A 24,788-nucleotide genomic window follows, 5' to 3' on the forward strand; every position below is an offset into this window, starting at 1 on the left:
AAGAAGATGTATTACCTCCAAATCAGTCCTTCTCTGCTGGTGATGAACACCAGTTCAAGTGCTGGCTTAAATTGGAAAAGGGTTTTCAGCACAGCTGGAAAAAGCAGGCAGAGGTTTTGTGAAGCTGGAGGATGCTACTTTTGTCCTTCCATGAGTGGTACTTTTTTTAACATATGAATTCTGGGGCGCTCATTGATGACAGCCATCACTACCCAGTGGATCCACTTCCTAAAGTGGAGGAAATGAAAATACATGATTGCGCTTCGCAATGGTCAGTGCACTAACAAAAGAGTTCCCTATTTCAGTGATTTCTATAACTACCAACAAAACGTCCCAAATAGCCGTTTCTCAGACACATCAGCTATAAAACTGAATTAATTTCACGGCTCTGAGATCCAGGGGCTAAGTTCTTCCTGGTGCATGACAAACAGGGCCATAAAAAAATTTAACTCATATTTCTAATTGTTAGAGCTTTGGAAAAGATGAAAAGAAAAAAGAAAATATAATTTTCCATTACTTGAAGTATTTGAATTTCAGCTTCTGACTGGAACAGAAGTTAGAGGGAATTTGTAGGGCCTTTGAGGGGAGTCTAGAAGCGGCTGTTTAAATCAGATTGAATAAGATAGTCATACTGATTTGCTCTGACCATAACATCATTGGACAGTAGATCAATGGCTGAGCATAACTTTGGCACTCTATATAGCCTGTTGATAATTTGCTGTTATAAAAAATTTGTGTCAGAAAACAGTCTGGAAATGAAAGCAAAATTCCTTGTGGAAAAAAGTCAATATCAATGACTCTTTCCACTGAGTAGAAGGAAGGACCCCACAGACTCTCATCAGTCAGACTGGATTCTATTGAAATATTTGTGTTTTTCAGCTGGCTTATCCTCAGCCCCCAACAGGACAGACTCCTTGGGGCTGTATCCCAGCCATCAGTCCTTACATACCATTTAAGGCATGCATCCTGGGGAGGCAGGGATGATGGGGATCCCCTGGCACAGCAGCCCAGGTGTCAGGTCCCACCTGGGCCACCTGATACAGTGTGTCAACTCAGTGCAATGCCAGTTCCTAGTGGCACTGACACCCCCTGTCATTCTTCCCTCTTTCCAGCTGCATGTCAGACACTTCCTGACTCGCACTGGCCTCTGAGGACCATTCTTTCTCTAGGCATTTAGGTTGGCTAAGTAGGAGCCCATTCTTCTGTCCTTAGGATAACCATCCAAAAATGACAGAGCCTTGCAATTTTGCCTGTTACTCTGAAATTGCTCTTAGGAAAGGGTAGGAAAAGCAAAAAGCAAATTTGTGTACCAAATTCAAGGAGAGTAACTCCACTGCCCGTGGAAACAGTTGGACAGAAATGAAAGGAAATGAAGCATTCCTCACACATGACTGCTCCATCAGCATGGTCCAGCTGAGAAGTTGCCAGCCACCCCCAACCCTTCTGTTGAGGACACTTTCATCCAGCCTCATGTCCTCCTTTTGTACTCTTGAAAGAGGATGGGAATAGAGGGCATCCTGGTTTCTTTTGCAACCCAGGTCCACCTCTGGGTGTAACTCAGATTCAGAACTCCCCCAGATTTTTTCTTTATTACCTCAAGCAGAAGTATCTCTACCTCCCTCACACAAAGTTATTGCCTGTTACAACCACTTTGCACAGGTAAAGCCTAGTGCTCCTCTCAGCTGGCCATTGCTGACTGGAAGCCACTGTGCCCAGCTAAACCTTAGTAGGGTATATCAGAAGGACTTGTTCACAGATGTTATGCAAAGGAAGGAATAAACTTCTTCACATGTAAACTTAAAGTTCTTCATATACATCCACCTTATTAGTTGTATTTATTAGAATGTCACAACCAGACTGATATATGTGGTTCATTACCAACAGTCAGTTTCGATAGGGTGGTAATCACCTCTGAGATGGCAATGAATTTAGGATTGTCACATCAACCTCTCTCTACAAGCTTGACTTTAAAGGCTCACTTTGAACACAATCAACTGAAGATTTTAAGGTACCTGGGAATACTTTGAAACCCATGTGCTTTCAGATCACTGGAACTAAACATTGCAATATTTCGCTGGCACATTTTTAACTTTTTCACTTGAGGCTTTTGTCACAGTTCTGAATATAGGTTTTCAAAATATCAAAAACATGATAGCAGGATGGCAGCTAAATTTTCTGGACTCTGAAAGCAGACACTCACAGGCTGGGTTTTCTAGGAAGCACCTTTCATACTACACATGGGTGTAAGAGGTGCATCTAACTCAAGGCAGGGAAGTAAATCTGTAGCCAAGCTGTTTCAAGCAGTTGAGAGAAGAAAAACTTTCAGTCATCGAGGCTGGGACATTACAGTGTTTGGTTTTCACAAGGTACAGTAAAACCTGAATTGTTTCCCACTGAAAAATTATATTTACAGTCTGTTGAGATGAAGTAATGTACTTTAATTCATGAAATTTAGAAGAGTTGAAGGGTTACTTTTTAAATAGCATTCTCTGTTTTTACTGCAGACTGTAAGACACAGCAGTAAATGTAGTCCCTCTCCAGAGCCTGAAAGCTAAAGTGGCAGTGCTGACATACGAAATAGTGAATAATACAATTAAAGTAGTCTGCTCTTCTTCTAATATGAGCTTGGAGATGTCAGTGCTAGTACTCTTCAGAGTAATAACATTGTGCATTATTAAAGACAAGATTTCAACAGCTGTTTAATGTTAATACAAGACCCCTGAACGCATTCTGAGAGGCTCCACGTTGGTCCAATATAGGGACTGCAATTTTTAACTTGCAGTACAATTACTGCCCTTTCTTGCACTCTGAAAGTTTATTTCCTGTTTTGTCAGGCAATCATTAATCTTAAAAAGAAAAATAAAATTGAATGTTCAGAAAAACTAGCCCCAGTTCTCCATATCCCTATCTGAGGAAAAAGGAAGTTACTTTAGAGGCAGCTAAACCTCTGCCCCCTTCCTTGAGCCTTGGCATTCATGCCTCATCTTACTCATCTTCATTTTGCCTTGAGTAGAATTCCACTGTTACTGTTTTTCAAGACCAAGCAATACTGGCAGCAGATGTGATTCGTAAAGAGCCTCATGCAGGATCTGAGTTTAAATTCTAGCTGTTCACACACTGTGTGCTAGCATATGTTATAAGCAACTATAAATTGTGTGCAGATGTGTTCCGGAATTCCAGTGAAGCCAAGCTAACAACATTGAATAACAACTCATGTGCTTTGTAATTATACATAATGAATGTGTTTTCATATAACAGAGTCCATCTCTGTGGCAGGATTTATCCACTGGCTTTGGAAGCAAGAAATAAGAAATATGGTGTGAATTTTTAAACAGGATTTTTAATACAAGATGTGCAAACCAAAGAGAGGAGACTGATTTCTGGGGAACGTTTCATGTAAAAGATTCTGATTAAATGGGCACACAACCCAGGACTTTAAAAAAAAGGATTTGTTTATAACACATTTTTAAAGTCTAAAGACAAAAAACATTTACATATAAGTAAAAAGAGAAAGTATGTAAAGATTGCCCTAGTTGGAAAAGCGAAGTGCCAACGAACAGGAAATAGAGGGAAGCACAGTAAAGAAATGGGGGGGCAGGGAGAGTGCAGCCTGTAGGGAGAGAGAGGTCTAACAGTCAGGAAGAGCAGGGCTGAAGGGACATGAGCATCCTTAAGGTATCTCATACATATCCTCTGCCACACTCTTGTGTGAAACTGATGATTTTCACCAAGAGAAGATTAACAGCTTTCTCTCTGTAAATTAGAGTTTGGACAATAAATGCTGGGAATACTGACCACCTCTGTTGTCTGTTGCAGGGAGAGGGCAGTTCCTTGTCACTGAAAATCGTTGGGAAGAAATGAAACCCTCCAACACCATCTTTTTAGTGTTAGTGACTGAGGTTCTGACCAGGACATGTAGCAAGTCATACCAGCTACATATGTTCTTTTCAAGACTTTTCACATATTTATACATTTTTGGCAAACAAAGAAATTAACATTCATTGGTTCCAAGTTACACAATTCTCTTCATTAATTAGTATTCTATCTTCTACTGGTTATTGATCTCTTAATGTTAATTTGGTCCACATTCTTTGGTCCTCTTCTCATTCTTCCTCAGAGAATCTCCAGTTTTCTGGGGTAATGTCTTTGTCAATCTCCTCTGCGTCTTCTGGTTACTCCCAACATGTAAATGTTAAGATCCCAGATATCCAATTTTAAACCCCTTCAGGCTTTGTTTACTGAAGCTTATGAGGTCTAGCCCAGCAAAACCGAAAGCCTCAGTTATTTAAGGACCAAATCAACAAGAAAAAGTCCATGAAGAGAAACCGAGCCACCCACTGGCAAAAGTGGACAAACCCATGACCATCTAAAATTATCAATTAAAAAGTTGCTTGAAACCGTTAAAAAAAATTTAGGAAAGTTATATCATTTCCAACACCCTCCTTGCTCACGTACCAGCTGTGCCCTATCCATGGGTCCAACAGAACAGCAGCACTTCTTTTCTTGTCTTCTGACTAGTGGTAAACACCAAGCAGATACAGGCAGCCTGCCTGGAAGAAATAACTTTTCTTTTAGCTGTGTGGACAAAGCAGCAGAGGAAAAAGAAAGGCCTGAACACAGTCTCAAAACATGAGCGTAGGTTAGCTAGCAGCTGGCAGAAGAGCACACCTCTGTGTCCTCTCCCATGCAGAGCCCTCAAGAAAGGCATCTCAGTACATGTTTTAAGCTAATCTAAATCAAGGTTGCTCTGGTCCCACTATCCTGCCTATTTCCAGCTTTTTATCCCCTTCTCCTGTGTGACTTTGGGACAGGCTCTTATTTGATTGCACAGTGCAGTGGTTCACAGAGCTGGAAAAACTCAAAACTTACCATGAAATTAAATTACCAGCTTTCAGCCAGGTAAGTTCCCTGGATGGGATCCATGTGAAGTCAAGAAAGATGCCAGGGATAATGCAAGAGTGAGGATGGAGATGTGCAGTCCTGGTCCACAGGGAAAGTGCAGGTTACAGTTACCCAGTCCTAGATTACCTTCAGCTTCTGTGGAAGCACACTTTGATGCCTTTCAGAAAATATCACAAGCTTCTTTGCAACCGCATAGATACAATTTTGTCCCTTCTGGCTAAGAGAGAGAGAGAGACCTTTTCTTATATAGTAAGACATTTCGTGGTTCCTCTTCCCCAGGTTGCTTTCCTGATGGAAAGACAGTTTGTAGGTTTAATGAGAGTACTCCCCAAGTAGACAGTAGTAGCAAATCATTAGTGAACCACATAAGCTCTGGCAGAGTCACAGCTTTCAAGATTCATCCTGCATTTGAAGGTGATTTGCTACATCAAAGCTGAAAAAATATATTAATAAGGGAAAGGAAAAAAACTCCATTAAAATTTGATTATATCTTGCATTTTTGTTATTCAACTTACCTTTTAGTATAAATTTTCTTTCTGCTTGTATTACACATTCCAGTGCATTTTTCCGTACACATAGTATTTGCATCATTTGGCAGAGAACATGAAAACCTAAATCATGATCAGACTGTGCTGGAGAGGGTCTGTTAACAGAAAACACAGGCAGTTAAATCACATCATATTAAATCAGCAACATTCTTAACCCTGAAGCATGGCATATTATTTATGGACTATTTGCTCTTGACTCTTTGGACTCCTTATATCTCGGGAGCCTGATTAGCTACATATTTGATGGTTATGTTTTCTCCTCTCAGGTTATGTTTTCTCCTCTCAAACTCCTTGGATTAATCCATGCAGGTCATTTTGCTGACCCACTTTGTTCAGACTTGTGATACTGCTTGGTACCCTGAGAGTCTACCTGACAATGTTGATATAGCTTAACACTGGCTGGTCTCCAGCCATCCTCTGCCACAAACAAGAAGATGAATACTCCTATCCCTTATCTGGGAGGAACAGCCACAGTTGTACTTCCTAGCTCAATTTTAACTGTATATTTCTGAAAGATTACGTGCTTTATACAAATTCAAAGTGAATCTTTTGAAAACATATCTATGGAAATCACGTAAAAGCATGGAAGAACTAATACTAGGAAGGGCCATGGCTCAAAAATCCCAGGTAACACTAGCTTGTCTGCCTACAGGCTGTAACAGTCAGTGAGCAACATAGATTTCTGCTATTTTATTGTTCTATTGCCTATTTTTGCATTGAAAGTTATACTCTTTCCTTGAGACTTCTATTAGGGCAGACTATATTAGACCGCATTATTTAGCAATGTTTGCTGATTTTCTGGAAGAACTGGTCTGAATTACATGGATAAACTGCAGTAGAGGAAGAGGACTTGGTGATAAGTTATGACTGGAAGAATTTTTGCAAGGGATGGCATTTCATCTGAGTGTCTTGAACTTCATCTTAATAGCATGTCATAGAATTGGGCAATTGATTTCAGTGGTAATGTGCAGGACTTCATAAAGGGCCTGCCACCAGCTTTCAGACTAGAGTCACTATGGTAGACCTGGTATCAAGTACACAGCATACAGGGCAACTTGGTAAGAAAGTAAAATATGGTAAGAAGGAAAATATGAAGGTAGTGTGTCATACATATAACCAGAATAACCCTGGCCTCAACAACAACAACAACAACCAGAGTTGTTGTAACTGGCTCTAGCCATTTTAATAATTTTAGAAGAAAAACGGTACAAGAGAAGTTGCTCCATTCCAAAGGATATGTGTTGCTACACCAAAGAGCAGCTAACTACATTTTTAAATGTTAAGACTGAACATGCTCCACTGTATTCCCAACCCAGCATTCCCTACTTAACAGATAAGGAGTTAGTTTGGTGATTAAATTATTTCCATCACATGCTCTCCTCTTTCAGCTATGCTGGTTGTCCTTTTGTTGTTTTATTGACCCTATTTTCCAGGCCATTGGATTTCCAAACAGCAGTCTTCAGAAGCATTATCCCATTAAGGAAACAATCAGTTTGCAGATTTTAACGTATCTGGGGCCTTATTGGTATCTGGTTGCATTTCTTCATCTGTCAGCTTGTTTCAGGAGGTTTTGCATGCTTTTGCTGCCATTTTAATGGATTGCTTTGATTTATTAGGAGAAGCACTGCCGTGGTTGCCAGATCCAATGCCCAAGTACTAGACCACATTGTGCTGATATGCAATAATGCAGCTCCAGATGCAGCTCCCCAGATTTCAGAGGCAGGGAGAGAACAGCTTGGAAATTTTTGCTAGGGGGCATGATTGTCATGGCTAAAGACAAGTTCAAACTTGAAAAGGTGACATAAGCACCACAGCAGAACTTTCAGAGGTCAGTCGTGTCTCTGTAAGGACTTTGGCATGGTCTCCCTGCTGCAGCAGGGAGACAGTGTTGCCTTGTGCAAAAAATCAGGCAGGAGTGTGACTTTGCTTTTTTCCTTCATTATACCGTTGGCCAATATCTGTCCTTGTAACCAAGAAGCCATAGAAGATTTAATTGGGATTCATCCCTACACAATGCACGTGTGCTTTTTGTCTCCTTCCGTTTCAATATTGAACCAAGTTGCAGAGACGAAATCTGGCCCCGTGGTATTACTCAAGGTGAACAGCTGAAGCATTCAGATAGTCATTCTCTGAATGAGCTTGCAGAGGCTAAGTAGCTAGATTAGAAGAGTACAGGTGGGAGAGCGATAAATCCCATGATCAGAGGCATTTACAACAAGCTATGAGGCTCTGCTTTGTGCTGTTTGTTGCTTTAGGCTGGGATTTTTAAATCCCAGTCTTTGTTGTTTTCCCAGCTTTGTTTGCTCAAGGCAAAGTGATTGTCAAATACCTCACACAGAGGCCCCTAATTCTGAGTGGGACAGCCCATAATATACAACTTTAATGAGACACAATACTAGTATGCAGAAATATGTGATTCCGGTCTTACTGCTGTTGGTATTTTACCATATGGTTGATGTTTTCAGTATGCTATTTTCCTATAGTTTCAGCCCATATGGCAAAGCATAGCATGATGTACCCTAAAGGCCACATTTTGCCAGATTTGCTCCCCTGCTGATGTGTCCTGTCAGACCTGACCAGCCCCCAAACAGCCACAGAAACCGAGCACTGGGTTTTCCTGGTTCTGAAGGCATCATCATGGCTAGTTAAGCAAATTTCTTTTGACTGACCTGACTGAGGAGAAGTGAGTAATTTCTGAAGCCTGGCTTGTAATGTAACTATCCCTATCTGGCATAAGCTTTTGGACTGTGGCTATTTTTACAATTCTTATGTTGTAGCTACAGACTTGATTGCTACAGTCGGCTGTTGTATGCTCAGAAGTAAAGGGTTACTGCTGAGGAGTCGAATGCTGAGTGCGGCTTAGGCTCTGCAATTGTAGGATAGATGCGCCCTCCCGTGTACCAGCTCCGAAGTGTTTGCAGAGCCAAAGCATTCAGACGTCAAGGCACCTCTCTAGAGACTTGAAGATTCTTTTTTTTTTTTAAACAAAATTTTGTCTCTCCAAAACTCTCTTTCAATCTTCCAGAATTTATTAATAAAATTTTTCATTTAAAAGAAATGTAGAAGCTTAGACTTGCAAAACAGCAGTAAAAAATAGTGGGGCTGGGTCCCCCCTCACTTCTTTTTTCTGGTTATGTAAAGAACCAAAGTCAGAAGAAACAAACGAAGAAACACTCTCCAAGAGTTTTTGCTACTCCCAAGATTGGTCTGATAAGATTTTGTACATCTACCTTTCATAAAATCAGTTCAATTCCTATCAAATAGAGAGGTAAAGAAAGAAATGTTTCAAGGTAACAGTCACTTTGCATGAACTTCTTTTAAGGAGTGTAGCGCCAGACGCATATTTTAATTTCAGGGAACCACCAGAGTTTAGCTAGAGCCGCTGAGAAACCTTTTATTTTTTACTTACTTTGATTTTGACACCATCATCGCTGCATCAATTCACCACAAAACATTGAATCAAAATAGTGCCCATCATATCTGTGTCCAACAATGGAAATTACCGTGTTTTTTGTGCCTGTGTTTTTTCCTAAAATATGAGAGCTTATTAGTAAATTGTAAGGTGTCCATATTACAGAGTTGTAATACAGGAGTCTCTAACTGCCCAGGGGAGTTTCTTTGTTGACAAGGAAAAGGTGCTGAAGATAGTTCTATTCAAATGGTGGAAGAGTTATGTCAGCTATTTCTTTATATTTTCCCTCAGCAATGGCATGGAGTGGAAAGGGGAGGTATTCCTATTGTCCATTTTTGTGTAGCTGACTAGTCCATCTCAGTTCTTGGCACATCTCTTCCCCAGTAACTGAGAGCAGGACATAGGCTGGAGGCTGTCTCTGTATCTTTGTCTATCCATGGTCCCTGGAAGCAAGTTAAAGAGATCCTCTGAGTAATGTAGGCAGTAAGCTAGCTGTTTAAAATTGGGTACTGTGAATAATACCTTTTTGGGTGACAATAGAGCTGCTTCAAAAATATGCTTTGCCTTCCCTCCTCCTTGCTACTGCTATCCAAGGCAATCAAATGGTTGGTATCATTATTCAGTATTGGATTGCTTTCCTTTCAGTGGATTACCCAGTCAGATTAATTTTTGTCTATTCTTCTTTTCCTTTTCTTTCTTCTACAAAAAAGGAGCGATATTTCTATCTTTAGGTAGTTTTCAAGCTATTTCTCTTCATCTCCTATTGTAGGTAGGGAAATTCCAGATGTATTTTGTTTCCATTGATCTATTTTGCCTAGTCACCATAAATTTCAACCTTTTTCCTCTGCTGCATTTGTTCCATCCAGTTGTCTTACTGGCAGTTTCTTTAATAGTCCTTGTTCACATATGAGAATTTCATAGCTCTGAGCTACTTTATTTCTCTAGAGAGAAAATTAATTTGCACTTTAAACATAAGCAACACTTAGTCTACATTCAGGCACTGGCAGCTTTTATGTTGTGGGTTGCCTCAGATCTATCAGGTTTGTTGTTGGGGTTTTTACCCCAATTTTTTTCTTTCCTTTTATAAAAAAGAATTTTGTTACTGGAACCTGGTTTCAGAACCTGAAATTACACTTTCTTTCACTCAGGTCAACCAAGAAAGAAACCTACCAATTGCTTCTGAAGTTAAAATCACTTCCTTTTCAACAAACCTGAAGCTGATGCTGTATCACTTTCTCATTCTGTAGCTCCTGTAAGGATGCCTTAAAAGCCAGGGGGAAAAAAGCTTATAAAGATGACTATATAAAAGTGGAGATTGACATTTGTACTATTGCTAAATTCTCAAATGTATTTAATGTACACAATATAAAGTTATCACATAATATGTCAGACTAGGAAGGGACCAAAATTGGATTTGACAAAAAATCCAAGAGTACACATAAATGTTTTTCCAGAGTTGTTCTTTTGAACTGAATTTAAAACATAGCTAGTAGTATTTACTATCTCCAAGACGTTGTCTAAGACTACATGCTGGGATGCAGGATTCCAAATCTATGCTGTTTCAAACCCAACTTCTATTTGTTGTAGCCATATTAATCCATAGATATAATCTGCAGGTACCTTGGATGAGTTCCACAGTATGTTGGTGCCTATTCCCTCTAACCTCCATCCATTTCTGGTATCTCCTAAGTTAGATGAAAGTTGTTTTTGTCCTGTCTGTTAGAAAGGAGTCTAACAAAATCTATATAAAGAGCTCAGAGTAGTATAAGGAATGAAAGCAATAATTCAGAATTAAAAGATGTGTCCTCATGATGTTCCTGCTCAATAAAACTTGATGTATTTTCCCCTAGATCTACTTGATAATTTGAAATTAATAGAGTAACACTGCTGTCTTACAGAAACTTTCTACATCAATACTTCACAAGCAGGTGGTGTAAAATACTATCAGTATATGCAAGTAGTAAGACAAAAGATTAATGTTATTCAGCTAAGGAGCAACGATTTAAAGTGGGCTAGTTGGGCTGTGATACAGAGATGGGTCTAGCTAAAGAGAGGACAACATGGAAACTTGCCATTTCTTAAATCCTGTTTGCCTTTTCTCCTGACATGGTAAAACAGTACAACTCCATTCATAAAAATGAATGCAAGGTTTAGAAAAGCTTTGAGAACTAGTCTAACCTCTGATATGCAAACACTATGCAGCACCTCCTATATGCAATTACTTTTCAGATAGCTGTTGGATTCACACTAAACTTCAGGAATAGCCTCCGATTTTTCCATTGCTAGTAGTGTTGCTTAATATTGGTGTACTTGAACAAACAGTTTAGTTTCACAACAATGAAGTTATTTTGTTTATTCCATGGAGTGATAATACGTTACTGATGGGTTAGTCATTTTGAAGGTTTGTTTGTTTTTGTTTTATTAAAGAACACATTCAGTCAGGACGCAATCAGGCCATTATTTTGCTGACATGCTGTTTCTGTGTTCCAGAGAAACACACAGGTATACGAAGTGAATGTAGTTTCACAATAATTTGTGGATTGGGAATCTGGTCAGAGAAGCAGGGCCTCCTCTGGACATGTCTCAGGTCCCCACTCCCTGTCAGAAATCACCATCCCAGCCAACACAATCTGTAGTGCTCTGCACAGTCCATTCTGTGATGTAGGATCTTTATATTCCTCGCTGTAGGGAAAACTGATTATATAGTTTGGATGTGACTTAAATAGGAAGAGTAAACCCGAACATTACTATTACTTTTGGTTAGACAGAATGGGAATTTGTGCCCTATACATTTTACTTAGCAGCCTATAATGTTTATTGACATAACAAGTGGTAGGAAGAAGATCCCAGTGCAAAGATTCCATTTTAAATGAAGTAATTTGTCAACATTTCCTTTCCCACTCATTTCAATTTGCATGCAAAGATACTAAGTTTTATCTCTGGCTGTGCTACAGGGCTATAGTTTATTCACAGCAGGAAAGAGAGCAAATATAAACAGCAAGCTAATGGGCTGAACCACTATCTAGCTGGAGCTGAACCTTAGGCTGATGTCACTGTACAGTAGCTGCCACAAACAAGTCAATGTGTCCTGCAAATTATAGCTTATTTGGGCCATGTGAATATAAGACTTGAAATTCAAGTGTGCATTTTAAAAATGCATCAGAGAGAGTTTGTGATTCTAATTTGTGTACAGAAACGCTGTTTCAAATTGCAATTGCTGTCAGCCACTTTAAAACATGAAACGGACAATGTTGACACTGAGTTACAGGCTTGTCCTCTGGGCCCCTTCAGTGCCAGTGGGGAGACAGAGAAGCTTTTTTGGTGTCACTCAGAATCATCGAACAGTTTGGGAGGGAAGGGACCTCAAAGAGCACAGATCACAGAATGTGCTGAGTTGGAAAGGACCCACAAAGATCATGGAGTCCAACTCTTAGCCCTGCACAGGACCATCCCCAAGAGTCACACCATGTGCCTGATTAGTTCCAAGCCCTCTGTCATGAGCAGTGATACCTTCCACTAGACCAGATTGCTCAATGCCCCATCCAAAGCTTCCAGGGAGGGGGCCTCCACAGCTTCTCTGGGCAAACTGTTCCAGTGCCTGACCAACCTCACAGTAAAGAATTTCTTAATATTTTTAACCTAATTTCCTCTTGTTCAGTTTGAACCCATTGCTCCTCGTTCCTGAAGAGTCTCTCTCCAGCTTCCTCCCTTCAGATACTGGAAGGTATCTTCTCTTCTCTAGGATGAACAGTCCAAACTCTCAGAGTGTCTTCATAGCAAAGGTACTCCAGTCCCCTTAAAAACTTTGTGGCCCTCTTCTGGACTGGCTCCAAAAGTACCATGTCCTTCTTATGCTGGGGGCACCAGAACTTGGTTCTGGCACTTGGCACAGTTCAGGGGTCTACTCAGAGGCAGGGGCGATGGCACCTGGAAGGATCTGTTTCTCTCCATTGACTACAAAAGGAGTGTGAGCAAAGCTCAGATGCAGATGTCTCCATTTCTGACATACTGTAAGACTGGGGAGATAATTACTTGCACAAATATAACAAAGTGACTACTTAACCAACACTAAGCCTTTTGTCGTCCCTGTCAGGACCAATATTTTGTGTTTACTACCTTTCATGGGGAATGCTTATTGGATTTGGGTGTCCTTTGCTGGCTACTAGTGCTTTTAACTTAAATGGATATGAAAATTGAATAATATTATATACTAATATTATATACAAAATATATTATTTTCAGAGCATTTCCACAATGAATACAAGTTTCCTAAACCAAACAGCTACCCTTAGATGAAGAAAGATGGGATTTTTTCTTATTATTCTTTTGTGTCTTATAGAAACAATATTAGCAAGCATAATTTGAATTATTTGCAATAACTACTACAACCCAGAGCACGACCGTGCACATATAGCAAGGTAAGGCTGGCCCTTACCATCAAAATACTTACATAAAGTTTCATGAGTAGCCACTGTACTGAGAATGCAGTGGCTGCTTCACCTGAATCTGTGTATTTGATGTCCTGTATTTGATCACAGTGATGGAGAGAAAAGTACTTCTTTTTCAAACTTATATGACCTTTTCCACTGATGCAATAATGGTAAAATATCTGGGAAAAAACCATAGCAATGAAAACTTTTCTTTACAGATATGCCAAGTTTATTCATTTCTGCATGCAAAAGCTGAATTATTTGTTTTCATGAGGCAACTTATTCTATAGGGTTGCAGGAAATACTTGATGTCTTAGGAAAAAGTTTTACTTCATCAAGTTGGTATAGAACTAAGTTTCTTTCTCCAGATATATAGCTTATTGTTAACTACAGTCTAAAAGTGCTTCTACAAGCACGGCTTTGAGCTGAAGTTACAGACCTATTTTTAGACCAAAAGCCACGAAAAACTACCAAGTCTGTTGAGCTGCCTTGGCTGTTTGAATGACATCTTGTGAGTAAGATAGCCATCTAACTATTGATAAGCCTGGGTATCTCGTTACTTCCTGTGAGCTGTCATGACAGCTGCACATTTTGTATTTCTGCTGCTGCTGGAAGAGTGAACAGAATTGATCAAATGGGCTGGTAGAAGGAACTGTTCACTGGAAATCTCAGATCTTTCTGGAGGAAGATGGAAATATATGAAAATACATAAGCTGAATTTCAAAAAAAAGCTCTGTGTGAAAGACTGCATCCTGAGTTTGAGGACGAAGTTGTCCAAATACCCCAAGAGGTGCATTTTCTCCTTTCTGGAAATCAGAAAGTAATGGGAATAAAACTCCTCTATTCTCCCTGTTTGGTTTTGATTTTGGGTTTTATTTTTCTATCACTCTAAAATTCAGAATGTTCTTCTTTCCATGAGGAGGTTCTCTGAGTAGGCCCATGTAAGTGATGATTGGATAAGAAATTTCTGGAATAAAGTGGTTTGGATCCCCAAATCCAGATCTCGCAGAAGTGAAATCTCAGTTGAGAAGGATACATTAACATGAAAATCAGTGAAATACGTATACTAAATCTTGATTAATCTGATAACAAAGGCAGACTAACAGACATTGTGGTACACTTCTGCTAGAAATTTTGGCCATTTCTGACTTACATTTCTGGATGATTCTGTATTAGGAACAAAATTAATATCTGTACTGTAGTTCAGACTTTTAGGCTTCTGCCTTGAGCATGGTTTTCAAGCATCTCTGTACATACTGGTTTCAATTTCAAACTTTAATTTTCTCTGATGTGGAAGCTTGATCACAAGCACCAACATAGAAGACAAATTCAAACAACTATGCTTTACTCACTGTGCACATTAATTCTCCTCTGGAAGCTTGTAGGAAATTCTTTCGTCCAAAAAAAGCCCAAGTTTCAGAGCACCTGTCTCTGAGAGGCTTTCTGTAGAATCACATCTCTCCCAGCATCTCGTTTCTGGCACATGTATTCACTCTAATGTGGGCTACATACAGAAGACTTTGAAGTGCTAAAAGGCTCTCTGATATGGTGCCACTGCAATTTAATTATTTTTTCCAGTGCTGCCTCAGCTACAATAAGCTTAAGGAATTAGATGGGATGCAAGATTTTTGCTTTAACTTATAAAAATGCAAATGATCTGGAATTAAATTGCTCAGGAACTTCACTCTCCATCATACAGTGATAAGAAGCACTTGAGCTGCAGTTCCTTCCCACGGCACAGCAGCTTGCCTGAGTGATTACTGGACTGGGAGCTTTTCCACCTCACCTCCTCTTCCCATCTCCAAAGAATTTAATGTGCTACAGAGCACTTACCTTCCTCTCCACTCTGTTTTCAAGGAGGAAGTGACCTGAAGAGCAGATCAGATTTCTGGAAAGTCCTTTCTGTTGTACTTCACATATATATCCATGGAAAGTCCTCCATCTGCCCAGGATATCAGTTATCCACGACTGCTTTTGCACAAGAAAATCAACAAATAGCTTTCAGCTTTGTCTGCCAGCACATACCTTGTCAGATCTTGGGCCTTTACTCCACCTTCTTGATCTCTTCTGCTTTTGAAAAAAAATAATTTGAAAGATCTCCCATTGCTGATTTTATTCAGGATCTTCAGAAGATTATTTCAGATGAAGAAACACAAATTTCATTCAAGGTGAGAAACCAGCATGATTACAATTCATCGTCACTCAAGCACATAACACAAAGATTGGCTGTTGCATCCCTCTCTCTCTTTTCCCCTAAATACTGTGTGGACTTTTAAAGAGAGAAGTTATTATTTTTGCCTTCCTTGTATATTTTCTCACCAGACACACTGGATTATTGGAAGTCTCCCACTAGTTTCCTTGACATAAGGGATCTCAGCTTCCTATACAGAACATCTCTCCCTGACTGTTAATCTACTTAAGTTTCTAGATCTTATTGACACTATCACTCACTACCTGTTACTGTTTCCCCCCTATGAGCTGAAGTTTCCTCTTCTCCTGCATCTCAGAGCTGTAAACAATTCTGTACCTCCTCTATTTAATTTGCCCTGATTTGCTCCACCTTCTCTTCAGTTTAATTCTGCTATGGTATCAAATTCATCTGCTTTTTGTAGAAAATGCTCAGCACCTGTATGGACATGGTATATGCAGAGACACACCCTTGGAATTTGCTTGAGTTGCAAAACCTACTCTGGGAACAGAGTTGCAGAACTGTAGCTGAGAACCCAGGTTCTGTTAATGCATTTGCTTTTGTTACAAAGGCTTTTAAGACTGTAAAACAGAAACACACCAAATCCATGTTTTGATGTAGTATGCAATGTGCTTGATGAAAACAGTAAACAAAAGCTTTCCACTCTATATAGCATTTCATAAATATGCGTTTATTTCCTCATCTTTCATCAGCTTTACAGTTTTAACCAGTGCCTCAGTGGTAATATTTGTCAGAAGCATACAATGGAACTTCAGATACTTCTATTCTGTAGTTCTGAAGTTAAAAACAAATTAACAGGCCTTTCCATAAGGAACTGCACCAAAAAATAATGCAACTAATTTCTTAAAACATATTACAGAGTTACATAAGATTTCAACTTACATTTCTATTCTACTCCATGTACTGTATTTACACAGTTAACTAATTTATTATTTACATTTTTCAAATTCTGTAGTCATAATTTTTTTTATATTGTACATTCTAGTTTAAATTTTTATTACAGAAATTATTTAACACGCATTTTAGACACTGCAATTTCAATATTTCACATGAGTTCTAGGAGATTACTGCCTGGTTTCACTAATGATGTGTCAAGATGCCTCCTTCATAAGAAAATACATATTACAAAGGAATTTTATAATATTCAGAATCTTGAATTTTGAAAAAAGGAAGTACCTTGGATGTAATAATGATAATGTTTTTTCCTTTTCTATGCAGTACTTTGTTTGGAATGATATTTTTCCTGAGATGTAAAATTGTTAAGTGTAAGTTGTGGGTTTTTAATAAAAATTTGAGATTTTACATAAATGTCGGCCTTCTATTTACTGAAAGCTACTCCATCTGTATAGATATATAAATGTTATTTATATATCTTATTTTCCAGAAAAGTCTATATCTACATAAATAAACATTGCTATTATATTAGGAAACTTCCCACTATCCTTAAAAAGCAATGTGCTCAAGTACAATATTCAACTTCTGACACAGACACAACAGTAAATGTGACCTCTAATGGTAATACTTTCTTCCAAGGGAAGCAAGAGGTACCGGTTGAATTTGGAAGACATGGCAGACAACTTACGTGGACCCAGTGAAGGAAATTTTATATATCCAGTCCCAAAAATGTTATGCAGGAGCATCTGACACAGCAGACAACTTTGGGTCAACTTTCCATGTTACAAGTAACTACCTAAATAATGTCCTAATAGAAAAAAGTTAATTATAGAAAATCCTTACAACATTTAGTGCTGTGTGTCTTCTCTCATTACAATAATAGGCATTTATATTAACAAATCATTGTAGAGACTAAGTTTAAAGCAAATGGTCATAAATTTCATGTTTCTTTTATTCTGTTATTGGTAGATACTGTTAGGCACAATATGACATTCTTTGTAAACATAAATTTTGATACATTAGACCATGAACTGAAGTTACAGAAAACAGTATACAGACACTCAAGAAGCACAGATCCACTACACGCTCCAGATACAAATGTAGCCATCCAGGAGGCCCAACCTTGCATCTACTGCAACTGAAACCACCAGCTGACACCAGTAGAAAAGAAATGCATCCTAGTGACCAAGCATGCCTGCTTCTGAAATAATTCATTTTTTTCTCTTCTACCAAAACCTTTGTATATTTTTAAAATATAGGTCTCATAATCGCATGTTGGTAAAAATGTATTTTACTTTATTTACCTTGAAACACCTAATTATTATAAAGTCAGTGTCAAGAACTAAGGCCCCTAAAGCAAGTAATGTAACTAACACATTTAGAAAGCTTTCTTCAAAATAGGTATCTACATATTTTTAAGAAGTTGAAAATAATCTTCCAATAACAAGTCATAAGACAAAATCTCTTGAAGGTTTTTTATTTCCCAAACTTAAAAGTGCACTACATTTTTGTGCAATGCTGTGCAACTCAAGAACCAAACTGAATAATAAGTCTGAACTTCTAGTATATTGCTTATTGCACCTCTCACCCTTAATAACCTATAAGTGTATGGTAGGCACAAATTAATATGAGTTATTTACATCCAACAGAGCAAAGTCAGAATTCTTATCATAAAATACTTCTTGAAAAAAAAATAGTGCACTTAAATTATGTAAGTTCTAAGAAATTATTCAGTATCCCATGGTTATATGAAGAAACATTAATTTTAATCTATAAACTCATAGAGGATTTTTGTTCTGCTAATGATCTGAGTATATAGTTACTGTTAATGTTATTGGGAACTAGCTTCTCACTTCCTCCAAATATTCAGGGAAAAAAGGTATTAAATTATTTAACAAATAAGCTTTGGAAAGATATAATAATTTTCCTTTTCTAACATGCTAGAAATGGAGAATAAGGCAACAACTGAGATAAAAATACGTCTTGCTTTGTAAACCAAGCTTCTTAATACATTTCTTAAAAGTGAACTTTCATGCTGAAAAATTGAAAGGCATTGAAAGAAAAACGTTAATTACTTTGACAAGACCATGCCTTCTATTTAATTCAGTATTTTATAACACTCCAAAACATATTGAGAGGGATTTATTTTATTGTAATAGATGAGTCTTCAGCTTTAAGTAACTCCTTTGTATGGCTAAAAAGCTTCTACAGTATCCTTCAAGACTGAGAAATATTCACCAATTTCCATTGCATGCTTCTAGATTCTTCCATTATTGAAGTATTATAACCTAATTCCATTGAAAACCAACAGATGATGTGCTAATATCACTGTCTTCTGAGTTATAGTAGACCTCAAAACACAGGCCTTGCTGTCTCTTATGGTCTTAATGATCACAAAAAGTTCTTTTGTCCTACTCAAACTAAACATAAATTAGACACACAAACTGCAATTCTCCTATTTAGAGAAGGGAAAAAAAGAAGAAAATTACGTGATAAGACTTCTGAACTTATTTTCTGAGCAAAAAAATTCACTTTTAAGTTCATTCAGTGCTTGATATCCTGCTTTGTCCATTTCTTTGGTATTCTGTTCTCATTCTGCAAATTCTAACAGAATTTTAATGGTTATCTTACTTCAAACGAAAGAGCAATGAGCTGAAAGCACAACCAGAACAACAGATGCCTTAATATTGCAGAACATGATGGATTTAATGATTTCTCTCTCTTTATAGTCATTTCTTGTAATGATTGGGGGCATCTGCAAAAGCAAACTTCAGTCTGTAGGCCTCTGCTAGGAGTACACTGATGTCTTCATTTCCCCATCGTCCTGTGGGCAAATTTTGTAAAAATATCAATAACTCCTAGATGGAGAAAAAAAAAAGAAATGAATATATTTTTTCAAGCAACAAGTAGTGTAATAGAAATATATTACTTATACAATGATTATTTATAAGCAATAACTCATGTAGTACCTCTGTATCCCAAACAAATCTGAGATCCCATTAGTGTGACTTTCCTGTAACTTTTACAGATACTTGCTATTTGACCCTTCAGTTCAGAAACTTGCTATTAATTGTAGCCACACTATGGTTATTTGTTAGATAATTTTTTTTTTTAGAAAAGTAATCCATCTGTGTTGTTGCCTATCCAAATTATTGTTATGCTCCAGGGCATGGAGTCATACAATTGGATACATTTTCAAAATTATGGATGCTTGCTAAGTCTGGGACTTCCTCACAGTGATGCAAAGATAAGATACTTCTCTATTTATACATGAAAAATTATGAAATAAATTATTGTTTCAGTCAGTTGCAGTCAACTCCCACTTCAATTCTTAGCCCTGGTTTCCCACTCTTTGCTGGTTTCTTGGCCCAAAATATTTTCCTGTGGGTCAGTTTTTCCTCTCTCTTTTATTAGGTTTAGGCAAAATTCACTTCCAAGCAGCCTAAGCCCAAAAATAGAGGTAACAAGGAGCTCACTGGGACAGTGCCTGTATGTTCAGTTCTGATGAACATACACCAGAATCCACCATGATCCAGAGCTGCACAAAGCTTCAAATACTCATGATATGGTGAAACCTGCCAGCCCTGAGAGGCCTCTTTGGAATATCAACTACCACAAATTCTCTCCTGAGTTCATGCCAATGACAATATTTTTTTATGAGGCTCATAATTTGACCAAACTCAGGAAGTTAGTTTGTTCTTTTTAAAAAAATGGTGACTCAAAAAGTCACAAACCCTCAAGTGTGATGCAAAAGCCACTCTAGATTAAATTTGAAGTCCATGTTTTAAACTTCCCAAAGAACAGATCACCCGGAGAACCCCTGTCTTATGCTCTTAATTGTTTTGATAATCTGTGGCAAAGCAGCAAAAGGGAAGTTTTGGGTGAATCAAAACAAAATAAATGCAGATTTTTATGATGGGAGGTATAAGGCAATCTTAGGAGTAAATGCAGTTGTTAAGCATGCTTGTATCTTCTGTGTGCTCTATTTTTGCAGAAAAAACACAGACAATTTGTGCACATTTGTATACATGCATATGTATTTGTGAGGATATGCATATGTATATTTATGCATGAATATGTTTGGTAAGGTTTATTCTAAAGATCAGAAATAAGTAAGCAGGAATGCAATTAAAACCACAGCCATTATCTTGCTATAAATCAGAATCCTGCAGTATCATGTACAAGTACCCAGGGAAATTATTCTTCATAAGAGTCTTATTTTCCTTGTTCCCTCTTCTCCCTCCTCTGCACCTGCTTTCACAGAAGACAGCTGCAGGAGCCCTTAGCAAGGATTCAGTGATTTTAGGAAACAGCGAGGAGCAGATATTAACATCAAATGATTTTTTTGTGTTTGTGAGAAAATTATTTTGAGGTTTGGTCTTGCTATACTGGTTCTTGTAATATGAAAAGAAAAAGGATAGAAGTTGAGCAGTACCCTATATTTAATTATGAATAATAAGTAGTAATACAATAGTTAGCATGAGAATGTCTATATTACACTTGAGAGAACATATTTTTAATAAAGTATTGTATAACTGTCAAAATCCCACTCTTTTTTCTTTTATTTCTATGTACTTATTTGACAATTACACTGATAACTGTAATTAATAAATTAGCCATGCAAAGCAGGAAAGTTGTGTGGAGGGATGATAAATGCCTACCTCCCTGAAAGTTCTTTTCTCCTTTTACACAAGTAACTTTCAAGCAGCTCTACAACACAGCCGTTAATTCAGCGAGCTTTGTGAAATTGCCTGTTTGCAGTCCCAAGATTTCTCTGGTGCAAACTGCTACAAATGATTCATATTGCTGGAACAGTGCTTTGGTTTTCCTTTGGGCTACTAGTCAAATTAATTTGGCCCAAACCAATCCTCCAGCTGCTGGAGAACCCTGAGCTTTCTACCAGACCTCAGCCCTTGTACTTTGTAGAACATCATCTCACTGGTGACACAGCCCTCACCTGCCTGCACAGAAGGTACTACTAAGCTACTCAACAGCTATGGAAGGAAAGCTGAAATGCTTGAGAATGAGACTAGAATGCAAGAATCTATGTTGCTTACACATTTGGTCCACTACACTGATTGTTTCTCTGGCAACTGTACATGTTTTTCAAACCAGTAAATGCTGCTACATATTTGTGCAACACAGATAATTCTTGTAGATGAATGAATTCTGTTCATAAATTCAGTTTTGACAGTAAGGCAATCACACTGGATATACATATAAAAGAGTTATTACAAAAATACGGTTTATTTTCTTAAAACCATCTACATAGCAGTTGATTTCTCAATCATCTGACTGCTCAATGACTAAAAAACAACTAAAGTAACAGTCACTCATATTAATTTTGTTACATTTACTTCTCCAAAGCAGCGAAGGTACATTATCTTACTGAACAAACCACGTTTTCTATAATAAGTTCACAATTATAAAGGCTTGTTTGGAAAGGACGCATGGAAAAACACATAAAACACATGATTTTTCTCCTAGGAGACACAACATAACAGCGGGAGAAATCAGGTGCTTCAGGCTTACAGCTGGAAAACCAGAAGCATTTAACCTTATGCTCTTCATTGAACGTGCAAAGGCTATAGCTTCAATATCCACATCATATGAAATTTCACCTGCAGCTCAAATCCAAAATAGGACTAGTTTAATACTTTTACCATTATTTTCAAATTATTAATAATTTTCATCAGAATTGAATATATAAATAAATGACAGAGTAATCCATTGAGTGTCCAAGTGCATTTCTGCACTTGACTGGGCATTTTTCTACTGTCACCAAGGCAAAAGATCAAACTATAAGACTGATATTGACTAGAGAATATGTGTTATAAATCCACATGAAGTAACTGGCCAAAAATATGCTAGTTGTGTGATTGTCTAAAGATAAGGTTTATTCTCCTGTGATCTATTACAGAGCTTTAAAACTCGCCCAGATAAATAAAACTTATATCTTGTTAAAAATAAAGTAAAACTTGGCAAAAACCTTACTAAAGAAAATTTGATATTTTTTTAAATAAGAAAACTTTATTTTCTATAACTGCTAAAGACAATCATGCTGCATTTATGGCTGTTTGAGTATGGCACATTTTTTGGAAACAAGGAAACTTCCACAAACAAACAAACACAAACCGCCAAACAAACAATCTTCAGGTTTGAAGAAACATACAGACATCAACTACTTAATATTTACAGGACCACATGACAAGCTTGTCTAAAACTGCTCAATTCAGCATTTTACAGTTAAAAAGAGCAAAGATTACTACAGGTGACTGGAGCCTACTGATTTATTTTTAATTATTATTCTTACTTTTTCACCAACAGATAAAGTAGGAACTACTAGACTGTATGTGCAAATAAGGTATCCATGCCAAGTGCTTAAATTAATTTTCTTATCCACATCAGAATTAAAATATGAGACACTCTGAAATATGATGAATCATAATATGAATTAGTATTTATCATTAAAAACTCATTGGTGACAAACTGCCTGGTCTATTTCAGAACAAGAAAAGTGAGTCTGAAAAGCGGTATTTGCAAAATATTCCTGAAAGAATTCTATTTTCTCCTTAATTTAAATGATATAGTGATGCCACCTGGCTGAGGAATCAGGGCAGCCAGTACATATCAAAGCTAGGGTTTCCAAAATCCCAGTCCAATGTTTGTTTATATTTTGGCTCTATCAACAAAAAAATAGGCTCAAAATTATATCCTTTGTATTTGGTGGATGGAGGGCCCTGGTTTCTTGGACTCTTACTGAGCGGAATAGCCGTATTTATCTCTTGAACTAGGGCACAGCTGCACGGCCCAGCCTGCCAGCACAACTTCAGCTCAGTCTATATGTCCTGCTTGCCCTCTCATGCCATACCCTGGAAAGGCATCTCCAACCTCCCTCCCCTCCTTGACAGTCAAGCAGTGGCAGATTTTCTCCTGACCGGGGAAGTCACAGGTATCTGAGGTATGTACAAGCAGCAGGTAATTCCTCATCTATGGAATAACTTTGTTAAATTAAAAAAACCAACCAACAAACCAACCAACACAACCACCCCACTCCTACTTTTAATTCATGTTTACTTTACCCCTGTTAAAACTTAAAGAAAAATGAGAGTGTTTTCAAAGAGGTAAAAACCTGAACATTGTAGAGAATGGGAGAACAGTCTGATTACCTTCTTGCCTCAGTCCTGACTGACCACATCTGCTCTGAAATATTACAAGTCTCCATGTTCAGGAGAAACAGTTGGGTGAAGAAGTACTACCCATAGCAGAGGAGGATCAAACTACCATGCACACTTGCTCCTGCGCCCCATCAAGCACAAGAAAAAGTGAAAACATTTTAAGCACGGTGTCACTAACGTGGTTAGGGGGCTGCAGTTGATGTTACAGCAAGAGTGTGAGAAAACTGAGAGATTTTTTAGTGGGGAGAAGAGAAGGCTAAGGTAGGATCTAAGAGCAGTTCTCCACTACATACAGTGAGGGTTAGAAAGAAGAAAGAGGGGCCAAGAGGCAAGAGTAACAAGTTGAAGCTAACTTGTCATAATCCTTTGCAGTGAGGGTGCTTGAGCAGCTTGCCAGAGAAACCCAGAATCTGTCCACTGAGATTTTCACGACTCGCCTGGGCAAGACCCTGAACAGGCTGCTCGAGCTCTGATGCCCGCCTGGCTTGCAGCAGCAGATTGCACTGTGGACCTCCCTTCCACACGGAAATTTTCCAGTCCCTTAATTTTTAAAGGACATGGACTTAATTAGAAAAGAAGTCCAAAAGCACAACAAAAACCCACTAAACATTTACTCATTTGGACCATTTCAAGAAACAATAAAGGTATGTTTTCTAATAAGTAGAAGTATGTATTTTTTATTTGGAATTAAAGAATATAGCAGGCTGGTGTAGCAGAGTTGCTGGATCAGACTATGAATAAATTAAAAATAGATCAAACTGACTTTTTAATATGGCAAAAGATCTGAATGTAAACTATACACTATATATTTAAAGCACAGTTTTTAAATAATTCTTCAGCACATTTGAAATTCAACATTTTTGTTACCAAACAAAAACCCCTTCTTTTATAGAATTTCACTCATTGTATTTCTGCTACTTTTACTGCACTTGAATTTACATGATACTTTACATACGTGTCTTTGTAAAACACATTAAAATATGCTAAAACATTTTATATATGGCATGCTCAACTGTAAGGTAGACAATAAAGTATTTTTAAACACTTAGAAGCAGCTGTGGAGAATCTAATTTTAAAGTAAATGTACTTTCAAAATGTAATTTTCCTTTGATAATTAACATGTATTCTAGAACTATCCTATTCACCATGTAGTCAAGACAAAACAGTGGTAAACATGCTGGAAGTGCTGTGGTATAAAAGTACCTTTAGCCATAT

General features: G+C 37.9%; 1 protein-coding gene across 1 annotated transcript in view; it reads right to left on the reverse strand.

The window, feature by feature from the left end:
- Positions 1-16,150: 16,150 nt before the first annotated feature.
- Positions 16,151-24,788, reverse strand: part of TBC1D22A (TBC1 domain family member 22A) — a 155,310-nt gene continuing 146,672 nt past the window's right edge. Inside the window, exon 13 of the mRNA XM_027731912.2 lies at positions 16,151-19,253. Within this exon, the coding sequence (XP_027587713.1) occupies positions 19,125-19,253 (129 nt within the window). The 3' untranslated portion in view covers positions 16,151-19,124. The remainder of the gene's footprint in view (positions 19,254-24,788) is intronic.

Source organism: Pipra filicauda, unplaced genomic scaffold (assembly GCF_003945595.2).
Source record: "Pipra filicauda isolate LSUMZ 115617 unplaced genomic scaffold, ASM394559v2 scaffold162_size1660881_pilon, whole genome shotgun sequence".
NCBI lineage: Eukaryota > Metazoa > Chordata > Aves > Passeriformes > Pipridae > Pipra > Pipra filicauda.